This window comes from Aphis gossypii, chromosome 3 (assembly GCF_020184175.1).
Source record: "Aphis gossypii isolate Hap1 chromosome 3, ASM2018417v2, whole genome shotgun sequence".
NCBI classification, from domain to species: Eukaryota; Metazoa; Arthropoda; class Insecta; order Hemiptera; family Aphididae; genus Aphis; species Aphis gossypii.
Window position 1 is genome coordinate 36815925 of NC_065532.1, and position 20846 is coordinate 36836770.

The 20846-nt window shown below is 27.2% G+C and overlaps 2 protein-coding genes across 2 annotated transcripts; one reads left to right on the top strand and one right to left on the bottom strand.

The window, feature by feature from the left end:
- The first annotated feature begins 2399 nt into the window (after window positions 1-2399).
- Window positions 2400-13828, top strand: LOC114122142 (serine/threonine-protein kinase MAK-like). Its single transcript, XM_027984713.2, has 9 exons — window positions 2400-2852; window positions 4348-4402; window positions 4477-4644; window positions 5455-5793; window positions 9759-9934; window positions 11922-12071; window positions 12224-12406; window positions 13172-13288; window positions 13351-13828. The coding sequence occupies exons 1-9, from the start codon at window positions 2752-2754 to the stop codon at window positions 13361-13363; spliced, it is 1302 nt and encodes a 433-aa protein (XP_027840514.1). The 5' UTR covers window positions 2400-2751; the 3' UTR covers window positions 13364-13828.
- Window positions 13829-14876: 1048 nt separating this feature from the next.
- On the bottom strand, window positions 14877-19915 carry LOC114122137 (dolichol kinase). The gene is made up of 6 exons (XM_050203847.1): window positions 19912-19915; window positions 18886-19100; window positions 17445-17615; window positions 17128-17337; window positions 16538-16796; window positions 14877-15010 (listed from the first exon to the last, which is right to left on the bottom strand). The coding sequence occupies exons 1-6, from the start codon at window positions 19913-19915 to the stop codon at window positions 14877-14879; spliced, it is 993 nt and encodes a 330-aa protein (XP_050059804.1).
- Window positions 19916-20846: the final 931 nt, after the last annotated feature.

Consider the following 20846-nt stretch of genomic DNA (forward strand, 5'->3'; position numbering starts at 1 on the left):
ACAATAATGTATAGATTTGGTGAAATTTTCAAAAATCTATGGTTTTTTGTTTTTTAATTAGTATTTGCATTAAAAAAAAAGTAAATTGAATTTGAATAAAAATTCTCACTTTTCCTTAATATAAGAAATGAGTAATAGAAATGTTAAGTTTTACCTCACCAAAATACAAATTAGATCCAATTTTATATTAAAAACTACATCCATTTTTGAAAAATCGAAGTATTTTATTAACAAAATACCTATCAATTATCATGTATTCGTACACAAACATAAAAATACATGATACAGTATTACAATCAAATTTAATAAAAAAAAATTCATCGTTCCACTCAAAATCTAAAATGAAATATAATTCATTATGTAATAAAATCGATAGGTTTATGATTTTTTATTGTGATATCATGTCATTGATTAAATTGATATTAAGATATTGTATTTGTATTATTTGTTAATGTAGTCTATTAATTAATATACTTACTTAACATTTGGTTTGGGACTGAATTCTATTGAAAATATCGAATTTTAAGTAAGGAGCTGTAAATAATTCACTTAGGTACCATTTAAGAAAAAATGTTAAATAAGTTTTAGAACCACCCTTGGTGTTAACACCAAACTATACGATACCAAAGTTTCAATAGTATTGAGTATTGACTATAGTATTATAATATTATAATATTATGTAATTTATAATGGACCTATAATATAATTAACTAAAAGCAATATTAAAGAAGTTACAACACCAAACCCAGGCTTATAGTGTACTATGCCACTGAACAAATTTAACCAATAACATATTATTCATGTGGATCTATCTCGAGAATAAAAATAAAACCAGATCATTATTTTTACCAGTTGGCAATATACAGTATACATGCTAATTTCAAACAATAAGATAGAGGTATCTTACACAATACACATGCAACCGAAAACTCATGCTTTCAAATATTATCTTGCACCTTATTTTTCAGTTTTCTTTATTCAATATTCGGCTATTAGCGTTATTGCTCTTCCGTATAGTTCCATTCCAGTCGTAACAGTATAACACTATGAAGCTCTCTCGTATTTTTCTTTTCCATTACTAATTTTATAAAAAACTTCATTTCTTTTCTAAAATCATCATAATAGCTAGTTATTGAAGTTAAATACTTTGGATCTTTACGTGTATTCTGTTTATTTACAGTTTAAATAATGAAATCTGTTTTTATATTTTATTTATAATAATTTTATGTTACTATTTACGTAGGACATTATACCTACCTACTTAATAATTGGATTAGTTTAGTTGATGACTGATTTTATTATTACAGTAACAGTTAGTTATATTTTTGTACTTACCGACATTTAATTTAAAATGTATTTATTATTTTAAGTTTTAACTGATAGTAGCTAGATTGCAATATAGGTACAATTACCTATTATGTGTTTTTAATCTAACAAATGCTATTAATTTTTAAATTACCTTCATGTTTTTACACGCACGCAAGAATCCATTTAGTACTGACCTATTATCAATAATTACTGTGACTTGGCCGGTTCAGTAATATATAACTTTTTACATTTATTATTTATAGTAAAAAAAGCAGGGGCGGATAGGGCTATTTTATGTTACCGGAAATTAAATTTAAGGGCCCAAAATTATTTTGCTCACTTCGCTCGCACTACACTTATAAAACAAGTGTAAATTCTTACTCTTATATATAAATATTACCAATTATCACATATTTTTAAATATTGACACATAACATATAGAAACATCACATCATTAAAAAATTCAAAAACTATGCATACTTAAATATTTAACTAAATGGTCAGTAAATGCCATCTAATAAATTACATAACATGCGAATGCAGATGGAAAAAAAGTATTTTTTCTCTAATATTTCTAGTATGCAAAATAATATTGTTAGATTATTTGTTTGAATAAATATTCTATGCGGCCCTTACGAGAGAATTCTTACCTATATAAATTATAGTATCATTCTATCACGTATCCGTCTATTTCTAGACGGAATAGTATGTCAAACCACCTATCTACTACTGTAGCATTATTCAAATATATAATTAGGTTATACTTAAATACATATTTACGGTCTGAGGGACAACGATGATTTACAACTTTACAAGTATACCTATACTACCTACCTACCTATGTATATATTATTGTGTTATTTCGATGGACTCAATCATATTTATTAAAATATGCATTATTTCTATATTTTTATTTAATTCGCGTTGTATACATATATAAATCGATTGTCTAGTTAAATATATATTTATTATGGGGCCCGCCTGAACTTTCGGACAAGGTCTTGTGATTGTACAAAATACCTAAAATGTATCCTAGCAACAGTATATTTATATCCGTATTGGTGCAGGTGGTTGGTTTCGAGTGTTCGGCTTTGTATATAATGATATACCTCTATAAGCTCCGCATTCGGCGTACGAAGTGGTGTCTTCGTGCCGCATTGTGCAGATCGATATAACATCGTACGAATATATAGTGCCTAAATAATATACCATAGTGTCGCATACACTGCAGTTAACTTTACGTTTGTCGCTAATAGAACATATATAGTATAAGATATACGCTGTGTACAAATACGGACGCGTGTCTTTACCGGCTCATATATATAGCCATTTAGGCATATACCTAAATACTGTCACCGCCGCAAATACGTATCAACAAAACAACGCTGTAACACTGTAATATTCACGCCACGTGTGTTCATGAAGAAATGACAATAAATCAACATGAACAGATACATGACTCTGAATCAGCTTGGAGACGGCACGTACGGATCAGTTGTGCTGGGACAAAACATAGATACAGGAGAAAAGGTGGCCATCAAAAGGTAGATGAAATTGCATATGAATAACATATTGTATCACCTAGTTATTATACGTAAACTAATCACTAGAAATAAGACGTTGATAACCTAAAAACCACGTGAAAATGCATCCCCCAAAAAATGCCCTAAAATCTCAAAAAAAAAAAAAAAAAATTAACAAAATTACAAAAAAAATCTACTTAAATAAGTGAAAAATGTAAATTACAAATACCTAATAATTATTATGGCAGATATGAGAGTAATAATGGATGTCAAAGTAAATTAAAATATGAATAGGTATATAAAATGTAAAGACAATAAGTATAAATTTAAATTTTAAGCTTAATGTACAGTAAAAAAAATTATTAAAATTATTAAAAATAAATTAAAAAGTAAAATATGTATAAACAAAAAAAAAAAAAATACTCGAATTGGTTTTCGTTGATTTTATTAATGAAAATTAGTGAAAATAAAATATTATGAAACAATAATTTAAATAATTTCTGAATAAAAACAAACATTTTGTTATTTTGTTTACCTACCTTCCCACCTTCCCTTACGTTTTACAATTAAAATAAATAATAATTAATAATTTTTCTGGTGTTTTCAAATAAAAAAACAGCGACATCAGTCACCTAATAAATTTTTGTATGATGAAAAACTTTGCTAAACATCAACCGATGTTACGGATGCACAGTGAATAGGTACTTGAAGTAGATAATTTCATCATAGTAATTATATTATCTTCTAGAATATCTTCTCTTTCTATCGTTTGTTTGATTTCATACTTTTATTTTGGGCTTTTTGGATTAAAAACTAAATTCTTTTTATACATTTGATTAACTGATAATAATATTTCGGACGCCTCCAACTGTATTATTTCCAAAGGTATAAAACCTGCAAAATTAGTTTTTAAATAAATTCAATTTGGGTTTAACACTTGCTTCTTTAATTGCGACTGAATCATTTTTGTCTAGTTCCAGAATCACTTTTTATGCTCACAATAATAATTTTCTGCTTTTATCCATTTAAAATTAATAAGTTATATAACTTATAATACAAATATTATAATTTATAAGACACGAGCGGTAAACTTGTATCAGAACATGTTGTTTCTAAACATACCTACATAATATTTTCTTTAAAATTTAAAATTTCTGAAAAATACCCCATAATATTTTACAAAAATGACAAAAAATATCCAATAATATGAACACATGACGTTAATAAACATAAAAATAGTATATTCTGAATCAAGGAATCATAAAACGTATTTATATATATATTTATCCCCGTATCATAAATTACTAATATAATTGACCAAAATGTACAAATACAAAAAAATAAAATATCAAAAAGCGTGGAAGACTTAAATACCTCACTAAAAATATATAGTATATAGTCATATTAGTATTATAGACTATACGTGTTAGGTACCTATAATAATTATAGTATATTATGGATAAATGTTTTAAGACACTGTATGTAGTGTGTTTAAAAATACATTTAATTATTGCAGAATGAAAAGAAAATATTATTCTTGGGATGAAGCAATGAATTTGAGAGAAGTTAAGGTAGGTAATCACTGTATTATGTATAATGTATAATATATAGTTTTGAGTTTTATCAAATAATACATTTTTTTCAGTCTTTAAAAAAATTAAATCATGCTAATTTAATAAAACTTAGAGAAGTCATTAGAGAAAATGATACTCTTTACTTTGTATTCGAATACATGAAAGAAAATTTGTATCAGCTTATGCGAAGTCAAAGCAAATTTTTTCCCGAACAGTCTATCAGAAATATACTTTATCAGGTAAAAATCGTATGATATAATATTATGTATATTGTATTATATAAACATTATATGTTTTATATTAGTATTGTCTACTTCTGAGTTCTGAGTCAAGATAACCCAAATTTGAAGTTGAAATAAAAATAGCCTGAATTATTTATCTAAATTTTTGCAATTTTATATAAATCAACACACTTATAAGGGGATTCGATATAGTGATACCTTTTAAAGAGCTTAATATATAGGCAATTTTCTTAGCGTGTCAATGGGTATCGTGTAAATGTGGTGTTTAGTAATAGTGATCATTAGTGAATATTTTGATTTATGAGTTATGACTATAATGAATAGCGAAGTACTCTCTCTCACACGTGTTGAAAACACTTTATCACGCGCTAGATGAATATTATATATTTTGTTTTTTGTCTACAATTGTCCAATTACTTTCTACTATATATGCGGGCATATCATAAATGTATAAACAATACAATATCAACATAACTACATGAGAATATAGTAAGATAGATATATTTTGGAGACAAATAAAACCAGAATCGAATTCTTCTATTATATTCATTAATTATACAATTAAAAATATATATATCTACCTATATTTGAAAACAATCCATCAGAATGTCTCTGATATTAGATTATGATCAAAATTCAGATTTGGGTATACACCCAAGATATCCAGATATTCGAAATTCGTTCTCATCTCTAACCTATAAGTAAATTACATAAATGTATAATAATATAATATATTATAGCTAATAATTATTAAAATTAAATACCTGCATAATAAATTCCATTGCTCTCATGTAATTTTATTCAAAGATATTGCAAGGATTGGCGTTCATGCACAGGCACGGTTTCTTTCACCGGGACATGAAACCGGAAAACCTATTGTGCTGTGGTCCCGAGTTGGTCAAGATCGCCGATTTTGGTTTGGCCAGGGAGACTCGGTCGCGTCCTCCGTACACCGACTACGTGTCCACCCGATGGTATCGGGCACCAGAGGTGTTATTGCATTCGATCAATTACAGCACACCGATCGACTTATGGGCCGTCGGCTGCATCATGGCCGAGTTGTACACGTTCAGACCGTTGTTTCCGGGCACGAGCGAGATTGACCAAATATTCAAAATATGTTCGGTCCTAGGAACTCCTGATAAGGTACTTATATCGCTGATGTTAGAAGTGTGACACAACTCCACATCGCGGGTTATTAATTATAAGTTTAACTACTTGCATAATATACTATAGTAATACGTTTTATGTCATAAATTAATTACTACCATTCATGGTATTACGTTTGAAGTATAACCAAATCACTCATTATAAGTTTGAAGGTGTATTTTTATTTTATTTTTTTCTTGCAAGCTATATATATCTAATGTCATTCGTTTTAATGTCTGTATGCAATGAGCCTGAAAAACACAGCAGACTGTTTGGAAAAATAGTAAGTAGTTTCAAACGGGTTACCTCATTACAAAGAGCCTAGTCGTTTTGCAAAAAAAAAAAAATAAATAATTTTCCCTATGACCTACGACATATATACATATATATTATACATATTATAATGTAGTGAGTGATCACTGTTATAGTGAATATTTAATAACGATATAATTCAAATATTAATGACTTAATGTTATATAAGATTTGAACTAAAAGTTCTTACAAAATTATAAGGTAAGTATATTTTAGTTTTATATAAAAAAAATTATTTACGAATAAATGTGTGTACACCTATACACTACACAGAATAGTAAATAAACATATTGATGTCTGCTACAGTGATACATCATAATTATAAAAGAATTATTACATTTAATATGTAGACTGTGGCTATATAAGGTGATAAAGATTAAAGAACCATAATTATTGATGAATATCCTATAGATAAATATAGACTTATAAGTTATAACCATGAACGATAAAAAAATAAAAAGACTAAGAATAATTTTACAATGTTAAATGTATTTCGTGTATATTGTAAAATTACGTCTTGATGTTCTCGACTATCTTTTTTTATAATTTGTGTATATAGATTTCTATCCAGTGACATTATTCAAAAATGGTTGCCCATACTTGAAAATATATTAGATTCCGTTAAATTTTTAACAACAACAAAAGTAATTAACTCTAAAAATAACTGTTTATAAGAATATTTATAATTTATAGCTACTTAAATCTGAAATTTTAAGTTGTTACTTGTTATGTACCTATAACGTTATATAATGGCTAAAGAGAACCCTATCACATTCCTCATACCAAACTTAATCGAGCTATTCGTTAAAAAAATCATCGAAGATTACATCATTCATAATCGAATAGAACACGGTATAATCCACCATTATCTTGATTCTTGACGTAGCCTTTGGACCTAATCATGAAAATAATCTAGACTCAGTCAATTTTCTTAAACAAACTTATTTGTGTACTCTTATTAAAAAAAAAAAAAATGTTTTGTTGACTAATTCTGTACACAAAAATTGTGAAAAAAATATATAAAACTAATTTTTAGTATCACCAAAATGCTTTTTGGATCAATAAAAAAAATAAAAATAAAAATATGAGGGCCCCATTTTTAAATAACTGTACAATGTACATATATACATGTACATTATACAGGTATTATATGGTATTACAGGTATGATTTGCTTTATTCTAAAGAATTACTAAGTATACTCCGTATACTCAATAGAATTCATAGTAGAACGCTATTATTATTTTAATTTTTAGAGATGTTTGAACTAAAAAAATTTGGTAGTTACTAAATACCGTAGAGATTGATATTTGGTACTATTTATATGTCTATACTGATATACAAACATAAATAAATTTTTTTTAAACCAAATAAGGTTAAAATGTACTAGCAAAAGTAACAGTAACAAATACTCTTAATCAATGTCATTATAGACAGATGTAATTATGTAAGTAAATAAATAAAATTGTATTCTAGTTTTTCCATATAGGTACGTATAGTTTTCTTGTACCTATTGAAAATGTCTATAACAAGATAATTCACTATGTTGATGTGTCTATTTCATTATATTATAACATCGATACCTATAATCTATATATAATTAGAAAAACAATTCCTGAACCTTGAAATTTCTGCATTTTCCAATTCTAGCATCACAGTTTATAAATTATTATTTAAATTATTTGTATAATAATTGATAACTTACTCAAGAAACGAATATTTAGAGTAAATATACTTGCCTATGTGATTATATATTTTTCATTTATTCATATATTATCGTAAATAATACAAATATATATACATCCCGATAAAAATAGTGATGAAACATAAATAATGGTTTTACGATGGAATTAAATCATATTATGATGACATGACGTTACAAACAAATAAATGGTTGGCGATTAAAATAAGTACATATTTAATATAATAAAAGTAATAAATTCGATTTTCAAGAATACCTACATTGTTTAAATAAAATATTTTAAATCACGCAATATTATGCGTGTCTTGACAGCTAATTCTATATTTTAGCTTTGGAACCCTATAGACAAAAATTAGCAACTATATTATTTGAATAGATTACTTGAATATATTTTCAATTGGTTATTTTACGGAAGTATCACTTTGTATCAGACACTGATGAATGATTGTACGGAAGTATTATTACGTACATACTTTTTGACCTTTTGAACTCTTAACGTGACTGCTTACAATTTTTATAGTAAATTGAGGCTTCAAACGGGTATTTACAAAGTATTAAATGGGATACCTACATAAAATAAAGAAAAAATATGTATAGGTATTAGGTACCTTAAACAATTAACATAGAAAACCGTTCGCTCAACACGCATTCTTTCGGTAAACTTTCCACTTGTAATGATTAATATTATATAAAAATATGATTTAATACTTTAAAATTTTAGATGAATTAACAGATATAAAAGTATATAATAAAGAACAATGTGTTTTTTATCACATAAAAAAAAATATATTTACAGTATTTAAAAAAATCATCATAGAGTCTATATTTTAAAAATAATAAATTATCACCCTATTTAATATTAATAATATTTTTGAATAAAGTATTGAATTAATATATAATTCTATAAATTATAACTAAATGTAACCTAACTTAGTCTATTATCAAAACTTATTACACTTATATTAAACTAATTACATATTATATAAACGCAACAATCATTGTGTAATTAAAAAAAAACCCCCACTAATTGAAAAATATATTTGACAAATAATGCTATTATGTATATTTTATTTCTTAATTAGGAACAACTTTTTTTCTGTTAAATTGGTTTCAATCACACAAACTGTTTAATGGTCATATAAAAACGTTACTGTAACTTATTCCATTATATATTAATGTATCATATATGCCGCTTTTGTTAAAACTGAACAAATAATTTTCTAAACAACGATTACACGCAATTTTTCCTACTGTTTTAAAAGTGAATTAGGTATAAATATTATGTTATTTGATTTATTGTTATTTTAAAACAACACGAGTTGCTCATAATATAATATAGGTATAAGTACTACTGACATAACATTCGTGCTCGAAATTACTTAGCATGATATTTTGGTATATCAGGACATAATAATGTGTATTATGAACACATGTAATATGTCGTGATAACACAGAGTATAAAGTATAGACATTTTAAGCTTGAGAGGAAACCTTGTTTTAGACAGATAGGACTCGTTAAATAGATACAGAAATATTCATAGTAAATAATATTAATTTAACAATAATATTTGTTAACTTGAAGTATGACACTATAAATTAAGAATAATATGATATTAGATATAAGATAATGCTGTAAGACTAAATCATTTAAAAAAATATATAACAATATTTATTTTTTATAAAAATCGTTTAACTATATTTTTATACATAGATTAATAAAAAGTTATAAATACCCTGGGGTCCTGCTAAAATTCTTAAGGCTTAAACCAAATTTTAATATTGATTAATTATAAATATATAATATTTTATTAAATTGTTGTAGTTTTAATTGTATTTATGACAAGAACAGTTAGGACTTAGAATTACTCTGGTTATTTGTAAATTGTTGGTGTTATAGTGTTAGTGTGTTACAATTCTGGATATCATTATAGTTTATTATTTTTATTTTAGAAAGAATGGTTTGAAGGTTACCAATTGGCATCAGCAATGAATTTTAAGTTTCCTCAATTTAAACGATTGGCACTTAATACGGTTGTACCAAATGCAAGCCGCGATGGAATACATTTAATGGAATTACTACTTAGTTGGAATCCAATTCGAAGACCAAGCGCACAAAGTGCTTTAAGGTACTTTATGTATAAATAATAACTATACCTACTATAATGTATTTATCTACTACTAAGGTAATTAATAAGAACCAACATACAATTATCGGATAAATAAATGATATTAGATTCTGAGAGGAGCAATGAATATATTGATTTTACAATGTGTTTTTTTTGTGTATGTATACATCACATGTGCACGTGTATTAATCTATATACTATAAAAGAAAGTCCCGAGTTTTTGTCACACATATAAATCCACACCGTTCAACGTATCGTCACCAAATTGTTTACTGTTATAACTGACAGTTTGCTGGAGGTTTTAGCACCAGTTTTTTTAGGGAACCTGCGTCCAATACTTTTACATTTTCAGATTTTTACAGAAATATTATGTTATTTGTATCTAAATACACTATTATAAATATTAAAAAATATATACGTCGAAATTCAAATTTTACAGGAGAGACATAAAACTTATTTTGTATAACTTATTATGTTCGCTTTTCAAAATAAATGAAATAAAGATACATATACTGTTACAGTGTTACTATAGGAACACGTAGATATGTTTCGTTTTCACACCAAATACTAAATAGTGTATTTAGATACAAATAACATAATATTTCTGTAACAATCTGAAAATATCAAAATATTGGACATGTTCCCTAAAAAAATTGGTACTAAAACCTCCAGCAAATTGTCAGTTATAACAGTAAACAATTTGGTGACGGTACGTTGAACGGTGTGGATTTATATGCGTAACGAAAAATAGGGACTAGCTTTTATAGTATATAGATATTAAAATAATTATTTATAAAACGTATAGTTAAGCAATCGCCCACGACCCACCTCAGAATATATGTGTATAGAATCGACGATGAATCGATTATTATTGTCGACGTATAGGTATTAGATGTGACAACAGTTCGGTGCTTTCAACGGTTTTGCGGAGTTTGATTTTTAAATCACTGCGTTCTAACTACGACTGACGGACTTAATCTTGAGACTTGAGTTGTTAAGATAGGTTAAAACGCATCCAATAATAAATAATAACCAATAGAAAAATAGTATTGTAAGTCTTCAGAGCGCTGATTGGCTGTACCTATGATACGAAAACTTACAAAATGCCATGCCCAATGTTGTTGTTTAATAATAATTATTATTGTTATTAATTTAACAACGTTATAATAATATTATTATATAATATATTTCCCGTGTGTAAGAATAATGATATTAATGGGAGAAAATATTGTTTTTATTATCTATACCTAAGTATGTTTATACAAATTTATTATTATTTTGCGTACAGGCTAAGGTATGTACTTACACTTTATAGCATTTTATGATCTAATTAACTATAACACAAAGAAACAGCCCCACAATTTGCAAACAACTATCCACGGGGGCGGGAGCACGCGAGTGACAGCTAGTATAATAATATAATGAAAAAATTCTTCAGTTTTAAACCTTTAATGTATTTTCTGATCGTAAATTAGAATTAGTTGGTACTTTTAAGCTCAATATTTTATAACAACCTATATTATTAAATGATACAAATGTACAATATCTAATAGAAACAAAACTTCTATTATATAATTATAATTATTGTATCTTTTATGACTTATTTTCAATAAGGGGCTAATATAGTCACTCCTTATTAGAGTTATTATCTATTTATTACGTTTTAATAACAACGCGCGGGGTCAGAGTTTCTAAAATATTTTTGCATCAGTACCTTAATGATTGAAGAACTGCGTGTGAAATAATATGTTTAAATGTATAATAATATTATGAACATTATAAGCTGCATATTATGACTTTTGAGAGTGATATATTCACAAAATGTAAATTTGCACATTTCCGTCATAAGACGGAAGCGATAACAAATATCCGTGTAACGTCCTCTTAATAATAATACAGCTTCACTAATTGTAGCACAAAAATAATAAAATTATGTCTTGTTCACTATTTTACATTTTGAACTTTAGTTATATATTTTGTATTTCAGGCAACCGTACTTCCAAGTAGGACAACAACGTTTGAACCAAGAAGTAGGAGAAGTGTCTTATGCTAAGATTGGCCAACAAAAAAGACAGCCCGTACAACTAATGAAATCACAAATTTCACTCCTACAATCCAACAGTAACAAGCAATTAAAGTGAGCTTATTAACAAACATAATCAATTATATTTTTCAAATATCATATTTCATATGAAATTAAAAAGCAGTGCTAAATTCAAGATAATTGAAACCTGTAGGGTAGGTTTAAAGAGTTTTAAATCGTAATAGTATTATAACGATGGCTTTTAGATACGAAAAACAATGGGAAACGTTGACGAACAAGCCAATTGGTAATAAAGAGAAAACGTGGTATGATAACGATGCAGATACTATGATGTTGAGCAAAAAGAAACTAAGCGCCAAACAACATTATCTATCAGTGGCCAGATATGTAACAGGAAGAGCTTCCAACTTTCAAGCAGCTGAGAACGAGTAAAAGAATAATTTATCAATAATATTTACATCGAAAAAATAATAGTAATTTTATGTTAAGTGGTATTTTGGGATTTCCAACAGCAAAAGAGTAAAAGATAAATTTCAATTAACAACTGTTTTAAGAATCCCATGACGATCAATTAATGATCAAAACGGTACCAAAAAAAGATAGTAAAAATATTATCTTAATAATATATATATTTCTTACAATCATTAATACTACGTTAGTGTTATAAATATTTTGTTAATTTTATACTTGAAAAATAAAATACAGAAAGACATTACAATTTTTAAGTTTTATTTTGTTAAATACTATATACATATATAATATTTATTAATTTATTATAGAAAGTGTTATATTTATAAGTTTCGACATCATTAAGTATTAACACAAGTAAAAAAATAAATTACTGAAGTACCTATATGAATTTCCTTTTTATAGGTTAATATGTGATTAGATTAGGTACTGATTAATAATTATTATAGGTAGGTAATATACTAATACAGGTAGGTAGGTTTATACTATAAATTATTATAGAGTACCTATATTAGAATTTATAAGTATATCAATTTACAAAACATAATATGGTCTCAGCATAATTACAAAAAATAATCCAGTTCATCTACAAAACTACATTATTATTAGTAAAATATTAAATAGGTATTAAAAACAATACGTTTAAGTAAATATTACTCAAGTAATATAATATATAATTATACCTACTTTGTATATATATTTTTTTATACAAAATTCATGTATAGGAATATATCAAAGAACATAAGAAATGATACGTTCCCATCCGTAAGCAAAGTGTCTTATGGCCAAAGTGATAAGAATAAAATTGGCAAACGATATGGAAAAGCCGAATGGACGTCAAAGTAAATAAATAACCATTGTAGTTTTGGGCCTATTAAAATAATATTCAACATTATTGTTTCAGGTTCATGGAGTAAATTGAATAATTATTAAAATCAAAAGCAGTGTTTAATCAAATTAAAAAAAAAAAAAACAATCAAAATCATTATATTTTATTTTTTATTTTTTTTAGCTTTCTAAGCTCTGCCATGTATACACGATTAATTTATTGTACATTAATATCACATGTTATTATAAACTTTTAGTTTTTTAAAATACTATTTTAAACATTTTTTTATTGTGTACGCTAAAAATATTATTCGAATATTTAGTATTTAGCTCTATGGACGATAGACAATGATGTTAGAAAACATAATTGTGATTATGAATTCTAACTTTAAAAATTTAACGATATATTATAGCATGAAGCGAGCACAAAATGTGCACAATGTTGCATTATTTGTTAAACACATAAAAATTGAATAAAAAATAAATATTTTGTATTTTGTACGATACTAATTTTGAAGTGTAAAAAAAAATACAAATATCAATTACCTACCCAATGACCATTTGAGTTTTTTTTTTAAATTGATGCTAAAATTTAAGTAGGCAAATTTTATTCTATTGTCAGGCCTCTATTTTCATTTTGTAGATGACTGTATTGTAATGCAAAAATAGGGCACATGAAATTTCACTATCCGCCTAGACATTTAGTTAAATGATTATTTCAAATCAGACAAATAATAAATATGCAACATTTATTGTATTATTTTAAAAATGTAACTATATTTTCTATTAATTATTTATTGCCATAAAAGAAAACTATAAATTATTTATTAATATGTAAAACATGTAGGTATATGAAATATGTTTAATTTCGTGTCCATCGGTACTATCGTTTTAAAAATTAAATCATAAATATATATAAGTGATAAGTTTTGGAGTTACAAAAACATAAAAAATCGAATTTTGGCAAAAACTGGTTTTGCGTAAAAATTAACTGTTCAAATTAAAATTAAAACATCAATTGTTATAACTCACATTACCTATACCTTCTGACAACCAACTCAAGCTCAACAACGAATGTGCTACGTCCTTTAAATAATTGCGTAAGTACAGTTAACGGTCGCAGTATCCTACACGGCAATCCACTACATACCCATAAATAATTTTTTTTAAATTACAAAAAAATAAGTAAAATCGTTATTCTTTGTTTAAATATCGATCTAATTTCATCCACATTTAAAATGTCTACGAAAAATTATTTATATATTTTTTAGATTTTTAAATTACAGTATGAACTATATACTTATGAAAAACCTTGTATACCCTTTTTTAAATTTTATAAAATCATAAAAAATTGAAGTATTTGTCATACAATAAATAAATCTTAATACCATAATATAAAAGTAAAGTTTTAAAGTATGACTTTAAAAATTATAGTATTAGTTGTATTTGATCAATATAACCATAAAATATAAAATTGAATACTATAAATTGTAATTCATTATTTTATTTTATAATATGAAAATATTAAATTTAATATTATACAAAGTTAATATTTTATAAAAAAAAAAAAAAACAAATTTCAACAAAATACATCTTATTAATTTAACAGTGCATAAGAAGTGTGTACAACAAAAGAGGCAATGCTAAATTATCAACCTGTTCAGTTTTTGCTTCGACGAAAGTAACAAAACCAACTCCAACTAGTGGTTTAATCAGATTAATATCGCATATTAAACCTATATTATTGTAAAAAAAAAATAATTAATAAAAACATGGATTTAAAATTTCGTAAGAATCTGAATTGACAAAAAAATCAATCTAAATCAATAAGAAATAAATTTAGATATAAAACATGTATAGTAAATTGTATATAGAGGAATTAAATATATATATATATATATATATAAATATATTTATATTAGATTTCCAAAGAAATTAATTTTATAAAAGGTTTAAAATGACCAAGGGTAAGTATGTGAAGTATTTAGATTAGTGGATATAATTTTTATTTCCATTCCATAGATTAAGAAATAAATAAACGACTTTGGTATAAATTAAAATTCTTCATGCATTATACTCATTATAATATTATACACACCTGAATACTCGAGAGCAACGATGCACAAAGCTTGAGAAACGAAACAAGCCACTGATCCTTCGATGCTTTTTTTCGTACCTGAAAATTATGTTTGCAAGTAATAAACACACATCAATTCCATGAGCATATTGTGTATTCCACATATTATATTAAACATTTCTTGTAAATTTCTTGTTTAACATAATTTAATATTCCTAGCCCAGTGCTACATTATAAATCCAGTATAGTATCTACCCACCAAATCATAGTTTTATTGAATTCTTAGCTCTGTAGTTTTTTAAGCGTTTATTATTTTACTTGATTTATTTTGTAAATGTATTCAAATTATATTACTACAGTTACATTTTTAATTTAAATTATGAAAATAGCCGTTTTTTTAAAAAAATCTTTTTATTTTTTTGATAAGTGCTAACATTTAAATTGTATTGTTATTTGTTACCAATTTCATATATTATGCTCAATATGTACCGTAGGTATACTTGTATAGTTGTATAGCCTAAAACTGATATTTATTTTCAGAAAATATAAGTCAAAATGTAAAGATAATGAAAATAAAATAAATTATTTATGATTAAATTAAAATTTAATACAGATTTAATCAGGTTGAGTTATCGTTGAAAACATCAAGATTATTTAGTGAATTTTCTGTAATTAAAATTATATTAAATATTAATCGAAGCAAAAAAAAAACAGCTAGTTTTCCATTTAGGCGTTAGGTATTTGTGTGGAATGTATTTTTGTTATACGGAAGGTATGTGACTCAATACTTCTGAACAAGTAATTTTTAGAGCCAAATCACATATTAAGTACAATTTAATAATTTTAATATTAAATACAATAACGGATATTCTAACTGTGAACAAAATCTGAGCATCAGTAATTATTTTTTAATTTTCTAATTAAGTTTTGATAATTCAGGCCATTAGCTGTGGGATTTATATGTTTTATTATTATAGGGTACGGGTATTGTAAATTTTTTGGAACACTTGTTTCCGTGTAGAATCCGAGTGATCACTCATCATCAGACCACGGTGGGATATTTTGTGACTATGGCCAAACACCACGTTAAGAGTGTTTACCACGCCACACCATGCCCAGAAAATTATTTAAATTAGCTATATGCTTATAAATAGTTCTCAAAATATAATTGATAGACAATACATACCTTTCCATTTATGACGTCCTATCCGGGAACCTACCAAACTAGCGGCCGTATCTCCAATGCCTATAGACAAAACACCAGCCAGTAGAGGCAACAGACTCCTGGAGTCAGGTCGAGGGTGAATCCAAAGGGGCAGAGAGCATCCAACGAGCAAGTAGATCGGAGTAAACGCCACAGGTCCTTCGTCTTTTTCATCTGAGTATACACGAAAACCTTCCTGTAGAACCTTGCCGAGTGGTGGCATGTGGGAGATACGCATAGTCTATCAAAAGGAAAAAATATACTTGAATAATATTATATACGATAAAATGAAATAGAAATATAATAGAATTGTTGCTGTATGGAATTTATTTAAAAGAGGAAACTATTAAATTTAATACCTAAATAATCTACATGATTCTTATAATAAATGTATTACAATTACAATTTAGATACATACCTAACACATATTATATACCTAATATCTATATATTATATTATATATCATATGATATGCCTTATTAATTATGCAGTGTTTAACACTATCGTAAAAATAATTAGATAAATGAAAGTGTGATATATATTATTATGAATTATAGTATATAAATACTCGCCTCTATAAATATGAAACCGGCAAAAACCACGCCACTGGCCAAGTACAACAGGCAAGGATCACGAACAAGACCCGGAGCGTACACAAGGCAAGCAATCAGATGGAAGTTCTTCCTAATCGACGTTGATGCTTTAGCGTCGCTCATTATTTGTATGCACACGAAAATAATGGCGAACACTGTACAGCCAGCCCAATACAATAGCAGTATCGTCTGTAGACAAAATAATAACATAATTGTTACTCACATTTGGATATTTTAGACAACAATTAATTCATAATATATCGATGTGTTCTCACTGTGTGTTTGTCCCTCATTACCCAATGCAAGATTTTCAATATAGGACTACCGTTTAGGACGATATGCAGTGGCAACACTATCGTAGCAGACACAACTATGACAAATGTCAGGTAAAACCGTTCAGGCGACGAGCGCAACGTTTCCACGTTGTACACGATCAGGGCGAACGCCGAAATGCCGACGATTCCAAACTGAAAGAATAAAAAAAATAAATTATAATACAATATTTTTATTGTAAAAATATTTATATTTTTCATTAACTCGAGACAACGTATACGTAACCTACTCAAATATAGTGGACGCAGCTTATAAGACTCATGGGTATACCTAAGCAGGTTCAGTCGCTTATTAGACTCAAAATTATCTGAAATGGTTCAGACGTATCCAAATACATAATAAAAAATTCGGTTATAAGACTCACCACTTCGTTTATAAGACTTAAATTTTGTAAAAAATAAACATTTTTGGTAAAAATTTAGAAATTAATTGGTTTTCATACTTTATAATGTATGTACGAGTATGAACAACAAATTTTATCGCACTTCACATTTTTCGCAATCATCGTAATTTTATTTATAATTTTTTTCATAAATAATAAATACATTATACCTACATACATCTTTTATAATTTTTTATTAATGTGTGTAATAATTTTTATAATATTTATTAAAGTATTAAAATTAAAGCAAAATATGAAGTATAAGTAAAATAAAATTCAAAAATATATAATTCAATTTTTTTTTTCTACTTCGTCTATAAGATTTATTCAATTATAAGACTCATTTTGTGCTGGTCCCAAAGTAAGTCTTATAAGCGGCGTCCTCTGTAATCCAAAAATCAAAATTTTAAAAAACACATTGTTTAAGTAATACTTACCAATATGTTTAATATATGCGGTATATTATACATTTATACACCGATAAAATATAGAAAAATCTAAGGGACACGAGTACACTATTGTGTATCTTAAATTCATCAAATAAATATATAGTTAGATAGAATGATTCATTAAGAATATTCATCCCACTTTTTTTTAACAATGCAGTCTTACAAATTTTGATTTAGTTACATCACAATGTTAAAAACATAATTTGGTAGACGTTTTTAAGTGTAAGAGGGAGATTTTCAGTTGAAAAATATTTAAAACACTCACTAAACGGTGCTGTACAAAAAATCTTCAATTGTTCGAAAATACGGTCTTCAAATATATTTAAAAATTTTAAACGATAAAAATTTTCTTGAATACCTATCTGCATTAGAAAAAAATTGTTTGTCATGTTTGATTTATCACCAATCTCTCAGTGCGTATATTTTTAATACAAGAGGTGTCAACTGGTCCTCTGGCAAACAATTATGCCCACCTACTCTTGATCGTGGGCCGTTAAAGCTCTGCCAACACACGTGTCGGTGCTGCCAGACGAGAGTGACTACTATTATTAATAGGTAGTATATGGTATATACCTGTAGTATAAGCGTGAAGACGTCAAAGCACGTTTGCTGCCGGTATGGCGCTAATATATTGGTGCCGGAAGCGACGGCGAACAGTAGTGCGCCCTGTGTGGTGACAGTGGCTTCGCCGTATGTGAAACTCAACGGACAACTTGACACGACCAACCGCAAGAGCCGGTGGTAGGCGAGTGCGCAAAACGCAGCACATATCACGTTGTAAGCGATTCCTATCGTACAACATATTATTCGTATTATTGTAATCCATCATAAATTGTTAAATTGTAAACTGTAAGGTTAACAACAATTTTAGGTAATGGCAGACCAGGTAACGATACCTGCAGGACACGAGAACCAAAAATAGCCAAAAATTATTATTGGTTTGATGACGTGTGTCTATAGGCTGTAAGAGGTTCCATCACATAGAGGCGTATCAAACAATACCCATTAAAATTTATATACCTAATTACAAGGTTGATTATATTATGTACCTAAGCTTTTATATCATAAATAATTGTATATGCAAATTTATTAGAAATCACTCAAAACATTTTTTTTTTTAGAATAAAATGTAAACACTTTTCAAAATGGTCTTTTACAGCTTTTAAAATAGGTAATAAAAATTTATAATCGTCTACGCGTGCTTGCTTGTATATTTATAGTAGCAAAAATATTGATAAAATTGTTATAATCAAGTTTTGTTGTATTTTTGTACTTGCATTTTCAATATTTAGGATTGCCAATGCATTTAATCCTTTCTCTTTTATATTTGATTGTTAATATGATTTTACTCTTTTTAGAGCTGAAAAAGACCATTCATGCGTTTTATAGGTACCTACAATAAAAGTTACAAAGACCTAACAAATATATACAAATAACTTTGCGACTTGCGGTTCTCCTATAAAGTATAAACTATTGAGTGGAGTAAGGGCTAAGGGCAAGCCTTTCAGAGTATCGTTAAAAAACAAATATTTTATACCTATACCATTTTACTTGTAAGGGTAATAGTGTATAATGTGTCAACATTTTACTTTTACTTGCCCATTTCAGTATAGAGAGTCAATAGTTGCGCAATAACAGCCGCAGTGACAATGTAACTCAACGGTTTGGCCGGGAAGCGCTCGCAATGCAAGACGTCAGATACTGCACTAATCAAAATACCCAAACTCAGTATCGTCGAGACTACGTACGGTTCCGAGTAAGTTTCGCAGGTGCAAAGGCCGGTGATTATTGCACACGGCAACACAAACATTAGCCATACTCCGGGAGCAGCGTTCCGTCTAGAATCCAACATTGAAATATAAAAAGTAAATAAAAATACAAATGCAATATTACAGTAGGGTAGTTATATCAGTGGCAAATTTAAGAAAAAATGTATAAATATTAAAAGATGACTTGAAACAACAGGTTCTTTTTACACTTGAACTCTCTAACTTAAAATCTTCTGTGAGGCGTTAAGTCCTTACACAACAATGAATTAATTTTTGCAAATACCTGCGTTTTTTTCGTTATTTTAAATAATAAAAAGACTGTCAAAAACGTTTCAAGTTATCCAGGATAACATTATTAAGTATTTAAGTACCTATTGTTGTATAATTGTAATACCACTAATACTAGCTACCGAGTAGTACCCACGACTTAATAGTTATTGATACATTATTCCTAAAATAATTAGGTTGAATCATTTTCCATTAAGTTATTGATAGTTAAAAAATGGGTTGCTTCAACTGCCGCGATAATCATTTACCACGATTTAATTATACACCCAAGTCCTAACTTACACCGCCATTACAACACTATTCCAATATAAGTACCAATTATTAATCTAAAATGCATGCTATAAGGAACGCAATAATTTGCTATGTGCGATGTGCCTATGTATTATATTTTTTAAGATGAAGATAGGTAGATTATTTGTAATTATTTCAAACCCATATATCCACATATAAAATATAACATTATAAATTTATAATATG